This window comes from Ciona intestinalis, chromosome 11 (genome assembly GCF_000224145.3).
Source record: "Ciona intestinalis chromosome 11, KH, whole genome shotgun sequence".
In the NCBI taxonomy this organism is placed as follows: domain Eukaryota; kingdom Metazoa; phylum Chordata; class Ascidiacea; order Phlebobranchia; family Cionidae; genus Ciona; species Ciona intestinalis.
The window spans coordinates 1486591-1501251 of NC_020176.2; the positions used below are offsets into that span (position 1 = coordinate 1486591).

Genomic DNA, 14661 nt, shown 5'->3' on the forward strand with positions numbered 1-14661 from the left:
TCCGAAACAAATGAAAAGTATCTATCGGTAGCCAATACAAAGTCAGGGCCACCAACAAGTACCCGCGCCCACAATATTAGTAGCATTGAGCTTCGACACAATTGCCTCAATTAGCCACAAAGCTGTGCCAGTCATGCCTTAATTTTTGTTCCTTGCTAAAGCTACCACATTTTATTCAGTTTATTGTTAGAATTGCGCTGTCAACGCTATGAGTTGCGTCTAAAGCACATTTTATTATTATTTTTTACGAATCAAAACGAGTGATGACGCAAAGCGAAAACTTGAATAACGTCATTGATTAATAACGAGTAGTTAGAAACATAGAAAGCATTGGATGTTTTAGCAAACTTTCCGTATTAATATTCGTATCTACAAAGCGAAATATTCCTAAAGTAGCGGCTGCTGATCAAGCAAATAGGAATAAGAAAGTGCTTTCAATTTTGTACAGTTGAAATTGGTATTTCAAAAAGTCCGATTTCTTCATAAACAGATCATTGCTCTACGCAGTCGGGCACGTTGGCGGGGCATTTACACGTTCTGCCGTTTGGAATTGGAATACACAAATGTGCGCACCCACCGTTGTTTATGCTGCATGCGTTGTATCCTGGAAAAAATAAAATTTTGTTGAAACAAGACTACAAGAGTAGGCCTATTATAAGACGGCGCCTATTGTGCACCGTAAGAAAGTAATTGTGTGTGTAATATTTTTGACCGGGTGCTAATTTGGACAACTCATTATGGTCCACTAGGTTAGAGGAATTACTGTTACATGTTTTGCCAGAAGCCCAAAATAAAGGCAGCACTCAGCTTTGAGCATGGTATACTTCAGTTACAAAGCAAGTTTAACACTGACACAATATGTTAAGCAACCCATGATAAGGGCAAACTTACAACATCCATTTACTTACCACTAGCACATTGAGAATGCACAACAGATATTCCATACATATTCCCATGGGATCCTACTGGTCCAACCACACTGAATCTTTCTCCATTCAATGTGTTTATCGCATAAACTCTTTCACTAAAACAGAAGTAACATTACAAAAAATATTTAGTTATTTTGAATACGATAATCAGGACCAAATTATGTTGGAAACGGTATGAACTATTTTTAGATTTTGAATATGCCTGGCAGCAATAGTTTATATAGTAACAAAAATACCTCAATTAAAGAATTTAAAACAGTAGTATGTAAATAAAAGTAACCAAACATACCCTCTTCTATCTGTGTAGTAGAGCATGGAACCATCTACAGCAAGTCCAAATGGTTCTTGTGTTCCACCAGACTCACGACTAATATCATACATAACTGAACGTTGGGTTCCATCCAAGTTCATGCATTCAATTTTCTTAGTTCCTGTCATAGAATAAAAAATATGTTAAAATATATTAAACTACCTAAAATGTGGGTTATTACACTTTTTGAGATGCACATGTACCCTTATCTGTTCTAAAGGTTAAGGTCATACAATTTGTTGTGTCAAAAGAACAGTTTCCAAAAAAACAATTAAATTGGTGTTTTACCTTTTGTCTCGACTAAACCAAATAGAGAAACTTAGGCAACAAAACCTCACATTAAATTCATTAAACCTGGTAACAACAGCTGAATAATTCTTTACCTGCGTCGATTAAGCAAAGTTTTCTGTAGAATTGATCAATAGTGATGTCATTCGGCAGTTTCAATCCTTCACGTATCAATACTTCAGCATTCGTACCATCCATGTTGGCTACCATGATTTTAGGGTCAGCACGGTTCCAATCAGCCCAGTACATTTTCCTAAAAAGTGATTTGAGGAGAGATTTTATAATATTTATCCTACACTTGCATGGCAGGATAATTTAGGGGTACATAGGTGTTATGTTGCACCATATATGGTAGTATAAGTATAATACACCTTAATGCCATGTTTTTTCACATTACCAAGTATGCAACGTATTGGTAATTTTCATTTTACTATTTCTTGCATGCCTGAAAATTTATACATCTCGTTAGCAGCCAATGGGTCATAGTTTTATTGGCTGAATTTCTTCAGAAAAACAACCAGTTATCTACAAGTAATTCCAACCTACCCTCCAAATGGATCAACAGCAATTCCCCTTGGGTTGACCAAACCAGATGAAACCAGAACAGCCCGGTTAGACCCATCAGCTTTGGCAACTTGAATTCGATCCAATCCAGAATCCGTCCAAAACACATTGCCAGAAATGAAATCGACGGCGATTCCTGTTCAAATTTTAATATTAAAGGACCTTCTTATGTAAATTGTTACAATGTTCTTGAATATTAGTTAAATTAGCATATTTATTCTAAAAAAATATCTTTAATCGACTAACATTTATTCGTTATTATCTAATTACTGGCTTGACTGAAAATGGCCAATATCAATTGTTTTACATTTGCATTTATTTTATCTTGAGGCAATCTGATTACAGTACCAGCAAAAACGTTTAACTTAAATTCAAACTTATTATTATTATAATCCTATATTTAGTAAATGTCTTTTATAAGATAGCTAGCCTTTGCTGAAATTCGATTTTATGTTGATTATACCTTCAGGACTTCTGATTCCAGTACGGGCAAAACTGCGCTTAGAGTTTGGATCGCTGATTGGTGCCATGAATATGCTTCTACCAGCTGCGTCTGTCCAATAAAAGTTCTGGTTTGCGCAGTCCACTGCCACCCCAATGGCGGTTCTACCATATCTTGAATGAAGAGTCCGGGATGAACTGTCAGCAGTCACAGGCAGCAGAATAGAATTCACTCCCATGCCTGAAAACAATATTGTGAAAATTATATCGCTTATCAAGGCTTGAGCAAGGCACATAACAATGATTGCTCTGACATATAACAATCCACCAGGGTACATATGTGATTGCTTGGGAGCAGGCATGGGGTCGTATGAAACATGAAAACCTGTGTTGTAACCCCCCACATTAGTTTGAATAGATTTTATTATATTACACAAGCTATAAATGTAAAACTACAAACCTTGAGCGTAAATAAGCTGAGCTGCAGCATTTGTTGTAACGCGTGATGGATTGACTAAAAATAAAACAAAATGTTAATTAATGGGTTTACAAAAAATTTTTTTGAAATAAAAACTTACATCTGTCGCATTCTAATCTGTCAGCTGTAATTGATTCTGGGTTATCTGTTGTTATTTTTGTGTTTGGAATTTCTTGTCCATTTTGTCCAACACAGTAACATGTTCGTGAAGCAGAATCGCACTATACAAATGTATCGCAAATTAGAACACAATAAATGTATTTACACAATGAGTACTATAAATTAGTTTGTTTATATTATAAAAACTAATGTGTAATTTTGTACGTTATTTTATTTTACTTGCTTTTTTTAAATTTTGTATACAATAGGAAATATACTGTATGTATAAATCACTTGTTTTTATATCTTTTATGTTGTCTATAGAAGTTTTTTAGGACTGGCCGCAACAAGGCTAAGAAAAATGTTCCCGTAATTTAATATAGGTTAGTGATTCTTAAAACTTTGGGAACCCAAATTAAAGCTTAAGGGACTTAATGTTATTTCATTTGATTTTACACCAAAGTTAGTGTAATAGGAAATCCAACTAATTCAACTGATAACCTATGTTTAGCTCACAAAAGGACCAAGTACAATTTTTTACCCTATGATTTAAATTTTTTAAATCATATTCGCTTCCAAATATATAAACAAGGTTGCTTATGATAAATTATTTCAGTAACTACCTGTACAGGGCTAAATCCACCATTTTCATCACATTGTGGGACAAACTTGGAAGTTCCAGCAAACAGATTGTCAGTTTCAGCATAATACTCTTCCAATTTGCACTGAGTCAAACCTGCATACAAAACATTATGCTTGTGTGCTCTGTAGTGTTGATTATAGGTTTGACACATCGGTGCTTTAAATGTGGTGTGTTGTTTTCATATGTTTAAATCCTATATTGGTTAAATTTTGATAGTAATATAAATAATGATGTATACCAAACCCAAAGTTTGGCAGCACTGAAAGAGACATTGAGTCATATTGAAAGTATGTATGCGCAACTTTTGAAAATAGTTGTGTAACACTAAAAAATGAGAAATTGATGGCTAAACACTGTTTAAGTATTTTAAGACCTATCAACTCACAGTCAACTTGGCTTTCATGACGGGAAACCTCAACTCCATTAAAATCTACACAAGTGAAATATCCTTCAGTGTGGAACTGTAGTGGTTCGTAAGCCCCAGCAGCCGTACAAAGTGGAGAGAACACTGTCTCCCCTGTAGCTGTAACTCTTGATTTGCTCTGTTCAGCTTCCCATCTATCAGCTTGGCACAAAGTCAGATCATCTGGTGGCCTTTCTGGTTGCTCAATTGGAACTGCAAAACCAAAAACTGATCAAACATGCGAATTTTTAACAAAAAGTAGGACTAGATTTTTTTTTAATTTCTATATTTTGTCTCCAAACAATCATAAAGTCTATATTCCATTATGTTTGGTAGCAGAAGTAACAGAATAAAATTTCAGAATTTTGATTTCAAAATTTAATGCTGTTAGGTTAGCATTGTTGGTATGTATGTGTATGACCTTTAATGGTCATTGCTTCAACCCAGTGGTCACTAAAGGTTGTCCAAGTTGCCAGCAATACAGAAAAATGCAAAATTTAAACAACCCATAAAGAAACATATAGGACCACTCATGAGTGGGTACAATGTGTATGAAAAATTACACCTATGTCATAACACTTATTGTTGCCTCACCACAAGAGGATCAATAAGTTATATTTATTCCTTCATTTAAAATCTGCTGACCGTACATACCTGTGCAATCAAGAAGATAACCTTGATCAGGTTGCGTCATGGTCCCTGGAATCGCATCTCCACTATCAGGATCAACACACCAGCAGACTTGCGTGAAACCATTACACTGTCGTGGGGCAAAAGTACCATCAGGCATGCATGTTGGGTGCTCTGGTCCATCTTGTAAGTTTGAATGTGTTCGGATATATTCCTCCACCTCATCATATTGTGCTTGGCAGGCAGTTCGATGTGTAGTTGGTGGTATGACTATGTCTGGAACAAAATATTAATAAATACAGGTACATAACTTTTTCAATTTTTTTTGCTATGGCAACTAAACTTGCAGTAAAAAAAGAGAAATATCGGTAAAAGACCAATTGTTATAACAGAGAAAAGAAAAAGCGCATAAAAGATAAAAGGCGGACCGTTACATCCAAATGACAGGGACAGTAGCAAACATACTATTCATACCACAAAAATCATAAGTACTGATCTTCTGGCAAAAATGCTGCTGCTCAAGCGTGTTTCTATCACATTAATGTTTATTTTAAAATACTTCTTATTTTCATCTTTGCCAAAAAACAGTTCTTGTAAAAATAATACAATATATCTTACTTTCTTGACAAGTAACACCATCTCCATTATACCCTGGGTTGCAAATACAAGCAAAGCTTCCATCATTGTTCATACATTCAGCGTTCACCGCACAGTTGTGACGATTTTCACGACATTCGTCCAAATCTATTGAAAGAACTTTTTAAAAACAACAAAGCATATTTATATAAAATAAAGGTGGAATATGTAAATTGAATGAGAACAGCTTTTGAAAATAAAAAATAATAAGAAAATGTAAAAGTTTTACAGAGACGTTGTTTAAGTAAAAAAACACTGCTTCATAAATCAGGGGGTCATGATTTTGAAACTAATTAGTAATATAGTAGGCTGTGGGGAAAGATGGGACACCTTTAGCACATGATAACCAATTATTCTGATCATCTTTTAAACAATCAACAAATGTCTATGGGAGTCGTGAGAATACAATTTAAGAATTCTTTGAATGTTCTTTGTTTACTACCAAATGAGACGAGAAAATATAATTAAAAGTTGTCCCATTTTCTTCCACCCTACTATCTAAGAATTAGTTTAATTAAAATTAAGTATTAAAAAATTCAATTTATGAAATAAATTACTAATTCATTAAAAGGTGTTTTGTACCTCTGCAACCATCTTGGCCAAAGTAGTAACCATCAGGGCAGATACATCTGTATGTATCACCAAGACTCATGCACCTTCCACCCAGACATAGACCTGGTGTTTCACATGGATCTCTTGTCGTTTCTACACCTATTCACATTAAGTTAAGTGTAAAATATAAATATTGACGAGGCTCGATGCGGTGCACGCCAGTGAACCTGGTATTTAGGCCAATATTTCTCCCCATTGGAAGTCTAACTTAATTCTAACTTAATATAAATCGTTGTTTGTATGCTAGGTGTAGCAACTATGCTTCTTTTTGTAAATATGTTTTACCACTTTTAAACAACTTTCGTTTTGTTGCTATTCCTGTCTTTTTATTAGTTTTTTAATCTTTGATTATGGTAGCACACTTAAATATTATTAACTTACTTATACATTCTGTTGCGTCTTCATTCAGTGCCTGTCCAGGAGGACATTCACAGGAATAAGAACCGATTGAGTTAGAGCACAATGCGCCGTAAGCACACGGGCGTGACACGCATTCGTCGAAATCGTCACAAACGTAACCGTCACCGGCGAAACCTCTCGCACACCGGCAAGAAAACTCCAAACCGCCACGAGGCTCACACTGGGCATTCGGATGACAATCATGATTCCCGTTATCACACGGGTGTACAGCCTGCGAACCACCACCGCCAGTTCCTGTGATGTAAATTACAGAACAAATAAATGAAGGTATAGTACTGCGAGGTAAGATGGGATATCGTTAGCACCTAAATCTCATATTCCTGAATGTAAGTTGAAAAATTACAATGCTCTTTTATTCGTGAAGCTACGGGTATTTAACTCTGGAAACAGTACTTGTTTATCTTCGCGTTCAACAAGTCAACAACAGCCGTTATAACACGGATGTTCTGTTTCATACACCTCGTGCCCGCTTATAAGTTAAACAACTTATGCCACTTACTGCGCAGTTGATTTTATTGTATTGCTGCCAATATGGAACATTAGTGGTCATTGGATTGAAGCAATGGCCGTTAAAGGTCTTACCCAAAAACACAAGCCCTATTTAACACAATAAGAATTAAATATGGTAGAATTGTACTTACCGGATGATGTTACACGGTTATTCATGGCATATCGAACAATTTCTTCATTGGCGTTGTAACCAAGGAAGTTTCCCGTCACTTCAAGTTGAAGGTTTACAGGCACCTAATGTTCGAATACAAATACGTTTAGATTTTCCTTATAGACTAGTCGTGAATATTCATTATAACACGAGTGTTCTGTTTCATACACCTTCTGCGCTTACAAGTTATCACGTGTCTAACTTTTCGGATAATCATTTTTGTAGTGTATGACTGGCAGTTTAGACAACCAATAGGGAGATCACTGGGTTAGAGCAAAGATAGGCTCATTACGTGTGACCGTACTTACATTTGAAAGTGCAGATTGGCACTCACTGTAGATAATAGTCTGAGATACATCGTAAGTGTGTGTAACATTGTTCACTTTGTAAGACCTTGTAGCAGAGCTCGAAATTCGTCCTGAAAATTTGTAATAACATAAGATTTGTAATACAACATAGATTCGTAAAGGCCTTGCAATGGCAGCGCAGAGTCTTGGTCCCAGAAACCTTTGTCTAGAGCCGGGCGCACTGTGTCACGGCGCAGATCATACCACTTATAATATTATACATTGTAGTTGAAATACCTGGCGCTTCTTTAACGTAAGTTTCAGTGTAATCGGCCATAGTAAGTTCGGCATCAGCGTCAATTTGCGGAAGTGATCCAACGAAGTTGGTGTGCGCAACCACTACGTTCTCACCGTCCATTTGTGTAACACCAACGAAACGCTGTCGCATATCAAATCTGTAGTCACTATTCGAAAAAGTGAGTGATACCCTTCTTTGTAGGCTGCCACCTGGAAGGAATAAGTGATATGAGTTTCAGTGAAGGAATAAATAACTGTAACTTATTTAGACCAGTGTGGTGACGTAACGACATGTGTTGTCAAACACGGAGTTAGTATTTTATACGTGGCACGCCGTCCGAGCTGGGATTTCGGTAAAATATTTATGTTGACCGATTACCACTTATGTTACTTTGTGATTAAATATATTTTCTGTATGGCAATAATTCCGCATACACGCCCACTATGGTGGCATCGAATCCGCACTGTTCGGTTACGATTTCAGCGTATAAATACTGAAAAACATAAGGCGCCGTATGGTATGTTTAATTACATTTACCACTACATTACAACACACACTTACCGGTGTATTGGAAGCCATTTACTGTCGAATCGTCTGTAACGGCGAACAGCCATCCAATGATATCTCCAATGGCTGAAATAGGTTGCAAGGCACTGCCAAGCATCGGGGAAACGTCGCTTATAGCAGTATAAGCTCGGCCCTGGTTGGTTATAACATAAGAGTGGAAATCCACGTTTGAAACTGACACCCGATTGATTCGTCCATCAGAAGACCTCACATCAACTGTACCAGTAACGTTACCGTTCACACGGATTGGTTCGTCTGTGAAATGCATAAAAAATAGGAAGAGTTATATAGTAAACACATGAATAAATAAAGGCAATATTTGATTAATGCTTTTGTTTTTTTCCATTAAGTTTCGTCCCTCTACCATTTACCGACTTCAGAGATATTAAGTTTTTTTAGTTTTTAACATTAAATATTTTATGATAAGAGTGTACTGTGTACTGTGGAATAAATAAATACGGTTAGCACACAATATTCCATATATACATATCGTGTTTTTAACTAGTTACAACGCTCCTTCAGAGTCGTGAGGAAACCATTTTTTTGTATAAAGTAGAACAAAGACATCGAAAAGTATTATAAAACAATTTAATACGGAAATTCTGTTATAAAACAATTTAATACGGGAAAGTTTGTTCAATATACTAAAGTTTGAAACACACCTTTCACCAAACACACTTTTCCGTTTCCGTAAGTGGTACTTTGACATTTACAGCAATACCCGTTATCGTGGTTCACGCAAACCGAGTTTTCTGCTGTACATGCGTTGGGGTCTCTTGCGCAATAATCATGGGTTTGTGGGTTGGAGATGGAAACGTCTTCATAGTTTGGCGATTCGCCTCCGACTGTATTTACAAGTCATATCAATAAATAAATAAAAAAATGATTGAATGTCACATATAGACAGTACTGTAAGATGGGATACCGTTAGCACATACTATTCCATATTTCAGAATCTTGTATTAAACACTTAACAACACTATTTTAGAGTCATAAAAATACGGTTATATATTTTTGTAAGTATTACTCTTTGTTTACCGCCAAATAGAACAAGAAACGAGAATGAAAACATGTCCCGTCTTACCCCACCCTACCATGACTATTTATCCTGGTGTGGCGAGGCAACGATCTTTATAACACAATTGTTTGTAAACTCGTCTTAAGATTAACCCGTATGACTGACTTACTCAGACACACATATTATCCTGTATCAATACTTCGTAGTAAATTCCTCTATATAAGAAGAAGTTCTATATACTTACGGTTAATATCCTGTACGTTGATAATGCTGCCTGCTTGACGAACGTTACGTACCAACTCAGGCGGAACCACGTCACGTGATCTACGAACCCCGTCACCCCCGACTTGGAAAATCCATTCACCGTTGTTCCAAGTGTTTCTGAAACTGTGGAAAACTTTTGTTAAAAGATATTGCAAAAGCAATAAAAAAAAACTTACTTTTATGAGAGACTACCGATGCAAATTAGGTGAAATATGTTCCTTTTATTGTACAATTGGTTGAACTAGGTTTTCTGTTACGGTATTGTCGCACAAGATCCTAATATTTAATTTCGGTATATTCATGTTACAGAAACGCAAACTCATTCTGTTGATGCAACATGCTATATTTTAGAACTTTTTCAAGGGGCAGAAATTAGAGTCACGTTTTCCGTACGGCAAGACTTTGTCAGGGTAACCTTTTGTTTAGTTGGCATTGGAGCAGTTGCCACTTAAAAATACATTGATAAAGAGCAATGTATTTCCACAGTCTTGTTACGCAATAAAAAACGTTATTCCTCTAATGGGAACGGTTTTGTAAACGTTCTTCAATTCTAAGTTTTGTTTGAAAAAAGAGTTGACAAAAATGATTGCGCAGTTAGTTTATTGTGGTGATAGGATTTTATATTAGAATACTGGTTAACTTACTCGATTAGACTGTCCACTGGATACATTTCCAAATATCGATCATCGTTGCCCTGATTGAATCCAGCTCTGTGGAATAATAGGTGCGTAAGTAGATGCAGACGAATAGTATATTAGGTTGGGGTAAGATGGTTCATGTTTTCATTATCTTTTATCGTCTTTTTTTGGTAGGAAATAAAGAACATTTTTGCTTATTGTTAAAAACACGATTAAGATATATATATATGTAACATAGGTGCTTACGGTATCCCATGTTACCCCACAGTACTTCAACATACGTGATGTCAATACCTTGCTTTAAAAACAGTTGATTTTGGTCGAGCGCCCTCACGCAATACAGCCATACCCTTTTGTGGATAGAGAAATATAGCGTATGTGTCCACGCCGTTCGACACCAATATTGCTTGAAATGTGAATGTGGCAACCTGGGAGAGGGCGGGTATTATTGAACAATAATAGCAATTATAAAGGTAGTTGTTAGTGGATTAGTTCGGTGAATATGCGGGTCATTAAAACCACATCATCCTATTATAGTGTTAACTACGGGGTAGCGTTGATTTAGTTATAATAAAAGACTTTATTCGTTATGGTGTTTTTATTAGGCTATAAAAAGACGAGTCTTCTGTCTCATTTAACACTTCAAACATACGTTTCTTAAACGTTTTGCGACATCATCAGAATATATGGAAAATTTCGAAGAAAAGAAATAATGTTATTCATTTATTCATAGATTATCGTTTGTAATGTTAACGTATACGTATTGGTTGCCTATACCCGTATACAAAGTACTTATATGGATATATCAACAACTTACATCGCCCTCCAGCGACCGTCCTTCAACTTGGTACCAAGTCACAACAAAAACAGATTCGGCAGTGAACGTCGCAGCTGCCACAGGGAATGCTCTGCGGACGTCGGCAGTGGCCCGGGACAAAATGTCGCTGCTCATGTGTTCTTGGTAATACACAGCTCCAACATGGGTGGTGTCCAAGTTCGCCATGTAAGGAGCGAGCAATGCTTCTTTAAATGGGAAGTCATCGTTGCTGACGTCCGATGAGTCAGTTTCAAATGAGATAAATCCGTCCGTGTTCACCTAAAGTAAATATTTTTTGATTAAATCGACAAAATAGTTGTTTATCTTTACAGGGAAATTCTGCAACTCAGTTCAAATGCGATTGACTAAAATCACTGCGTTTGTGCCGGTTCAGCAGTTTTAGTCAGCGGACTTTGCAATGAAAACATGTTTTTTCAAGACCTTTAACTTCCATTGTTTTGTATCGTTGCTGGACAGGAAACTCTATTAACAATGAAAACCCGCCGTCTGAAAGAAGCCGGCAATCGCGAAGTTTTGATAGGCGGCTTTCGTGGCATTCCAGCGAGTAATTATGTCCCAAATTCAACCGCGAAATTCTGGAGCGCGCGCGAAGATGATCTTATTTCCCTGGGCCCGGGTAAGAGAAAAAGTGCCGAAATATTACCGGTTTCCGCGACAGTTACCCCAGAGGGAAACCGTGCTGTCGAGGGAAGACGGTGTCTGGTAGTTATTATATTTGTCAATAATTGGCCTTGACGCACACACCTGACGCATATCAATATTTCAATATCCAAAATGTACAAAAAATTATGGCACGCATTTTCGGTGCTCCACAAATTTGGGCGGTGTCGGTCTTTTCATGCGTGTCAACGTTTAGATAGGCTTTACAAAATTCAACGTATTTGTTTGATTGTAATTTTTGAAATGACAATTTTTTGTCTTATGATCTAATGCTATGTGAAAAATATTGCACACCCTTATTATCTACTACTAAAGAATTGCCGCACAAGGATTTAAATGCAAAACATAAAACAAAATCCGACTTACCCACAAAGAACTATATTCCGTATCGTAAAACTTGGCAGGAATAATCAAGTCAACTTTTTTCGACGATAATGTGTCCCCTCTCTGTATAATGCGGTCTTCAGTAGTTTGAAACGGGTACAAATCCTCTGTTGTAATTGCATGCGCTACAGCGATACTTGCAAGCAGAAACGCTGTCCTGTAGATCGACTTCATTTTTAGCGACAATAGTTAACAAAGCCACTACAGTCTGAACTTTGTAAGAGTTCTGGTTTTGAATGACGAAGAGTGACAACGAAGGGAAAAAGGCAGCAGCGGCGAAGTGTAGCACCCCGTGAAGGAATGCCTCGCTTCCTACGCCGTCTTCTGCTTTATTAACACTTTCTGCACTTTTATAAACGCTGTAACATTACGCTACAATACAAAACAACACTAAACGTTCAATATATGCGAGACAGCAAATCGGAAAGCGTATTCAGCAGGTATTTTCACGAAAACTTCGTATGCACTTGGCTGTTAACTAAAAGCAGTTAACCGTGCAACTGTGTGACTAAAAAGTTTGGGTTATTCCAAAATTGTTAAAATTCTTTGAAAATTAAAGCTTGAAACAAAACACCGGATCGGAAATCGGCTATTGTCTGTTAACTCAAGCGGCAAAAGTAGGACATTAGAACCAAGGTTGCAGAAAAGTGTACGCTAGGACAAAAGTTAGCTAATAAATTGATCATAATATATATTTTATTGGTACGTCGCTAAGAGTAGATTTCCGCCCACAAGTAAAAGAAAATACATTCTTTGTGTTCTAATTACTGTTATTATCCAAATATTAACATCTCATGCAAGTATAATGAATGGGTGAATAAAATACACAAGCATGTTTGGGTAGAATAAACAATACACACTCGGGTCCCGGTGCTAAGATTTTTTGGCAGCTGCTTTTGACAGCAGTATGTGATTTTAGAAACCAGATCAAGCAAGATGACAAGTAAGCGTCACCTTTTATCTAAGATGGGAAAAACAACATTTCAACTTCCATTAACAACTTAACTTTTAACACGAACCACTTTGGCATGCTTCGCTGAGTACAGCTACAAATTGAAAGTGCTAATAATAGGTTTATGACTTGCTAAGCCACAAGCATAACCTTTTAGTCATTAGCAGTTTTCGATAAAAAAAAACGGTAGCTTTAAAAGTGAAAGACTTTTATTTAGTGGGGGATTAATGGGCGATGACGTTTCCCGCTGACATTGTGACGTCACAGCAGCAGGATGTCGGTTTCTAGAACAGCAACACAATGGTTGTTCCAATTAAATCTTAGTGAGAGATTATACAATTGTAAATTCTATTACGAATGCCTGCTGTTTGAACTGTTGAATTAACGCTTCGTTAGTTGCAGAATATTAGCTTTCTTTTTTGTCACGGTAAATTACTACCTAACCCATAACTCTACAGTATTAGCCTGCCGTTAAACAAATGGGTAGGAAACGTTAAATAACATGTAAAGTGTGCTAATAGGCCCAATCAATCTAAAAGAAACGCGCTTTGATTGATAATTACCCTAGAAAGGCGACCTGAATAAGAAGACGTCGCTACTAAAACTTGTGCCCGAAGACGTAATTTAGATTTAAATCGAGGTTTACAACTTCTGTCTGTTTGCTTGCATAAAGAAAACACACTCACACACATGGTCATTTATGTAGATGTAGAACAACTAAAAGGGATTGTATATTCATAGATACGTTATACACATATACGTATACACCTGGATGAATGTGACATCGAGTGGTGAGACAACGACAGCCGTTATATCGTTATAACCGGTGTTCTGTTTTACACACCTTGTGCCCTTTTACGAGTTACCACGTATCTAATTTTGTGGTGACAATTCGTTTTTGGATTTGTGTATGTTCTGTTATGACTGATAATTTACACAACCTATCAGTGACCACTGGGTTGGAGCATTGTTATAAAGTGTCTTGCCTAAATACACACACCTACAATGGGAGCAGCGTTGAACCTCCAACCCGTATGCCGAGGCTAGAGGCATGCACGCTAACTACTCTGCCAGGCGAGCTACCGATATTACACCCCCAACCCCAAGTCAAGAATATGCAGCCCTTCTCCGATTTATTCAAACATAAATCAGTACCTTATACAATTACATTTTACGCAAGTCATTTCTTTACAGTAAATACAATGCGGGCGTAACCAGGTGAAACGTGGGTTTTAATAAAACGTACTATATAGTAGGGCGGGGGAAAATGGGACATAACTTCATTCTATTTTCTCTTCCCCTTTGGTAGTAAACAAAGAACATTCGAAGAATTATGAAACCGATTTCCATAGACTTTTGTTAATTGTTTAAAACACGATCTTATCTGTTGGTGCCCTTTCTTCCCCCAGCATACTACTGTATAACCTATCATAAAATTAATTCCCTATTTTTAAAATTACCCTGTCTTTACTTTGCTAAATACTAGCTATAAAAATGCTGCTGAATACTAAATATGAATGTAATTTTTGTTATATCCTCGCGTGGTGGGGCAACAACAGTCGTTATAACACGGGTATTCTGTTTCCTCGTGCCAGAAAACTCGTTTATACGTGAGAATAAAGAAGCATAATCAAAGACATA

The 14661-nt window shown here is 36.8% G+C and overlaps 1 protein-coding gene across 1 annotated transcript; it reads right to left on the reverse strand.

Annotated features, from left to right (window-relative positions):
- Positions 1 to 163: 163 nt before the first annotated feature.
- Positions 164 to 12422, reverse strand: LOC100184785 (nidogen-2-like). The gene is made up of 24 exons (XM_002125468.3): positions 12051 to 12422; positions 11004 to 11282; positions 10481 to 10614; positions 10193 to 10258; positions 9529 to 9671; positions 8929 to 9111; positions 8261 to 8521; positions 7699 to 7908; positions 7423 to 7532; positions 7095 to 7197; positions 6415 to 6687; positions 6004 to 6132; positions 5404 to 5529; positions 4810 to 5061; positions 4138 to 4368; positions 3733 to 3845; positions 3111 to 3231; positions 2993 to 3046; positions 2555 to 2773; positions 2074 to 2227; positions 1623 to 1780; positions 1219 to 1360; positions 909 to 1024; positions 164 to 604 (listed from the first exon to the last, which is right to left on the reverse strand). The coding sequence occupies exons 1-24, from the start codon at positions 12240 to 12242 to the stop codon at positions 492 to 494; spliced, it is 3882 nt and encodes a 1293-aa protein (XP_002125504.1). The 5' UTR covers positions 12243 to 12422; the 3' UTR covers positions 164 to 491.
- Positions 12423 to 14661: the final 2239 nt, after the last annotated feature.

Excerpts from the sequence above, each read along its gene's own strand:
- LOC100184785 (XM_002125468.3), bottom strand. The coding sequence starts at position 12,242 with ATGAAGTCGATCTACAGGACAGCGTTTCTGCTTGCAAGTATCGCTGTA. Across the intron at positions 8,522-8,928 it reads AAAAGTGTGTTTGGTGAAAG|ACGAACCAATCCGTGTGAAC; the intron begins GTGTGTTTCAAA and ends TGCATTTCACAG. Across the intron at positions 3,047-3,110 it reads CAGATTAGAATGCGACAGAT|TCAATCCATCACGCGTTACA; the intron begins GTAAGTTTTTAT and ends TTTTATTTTTAG.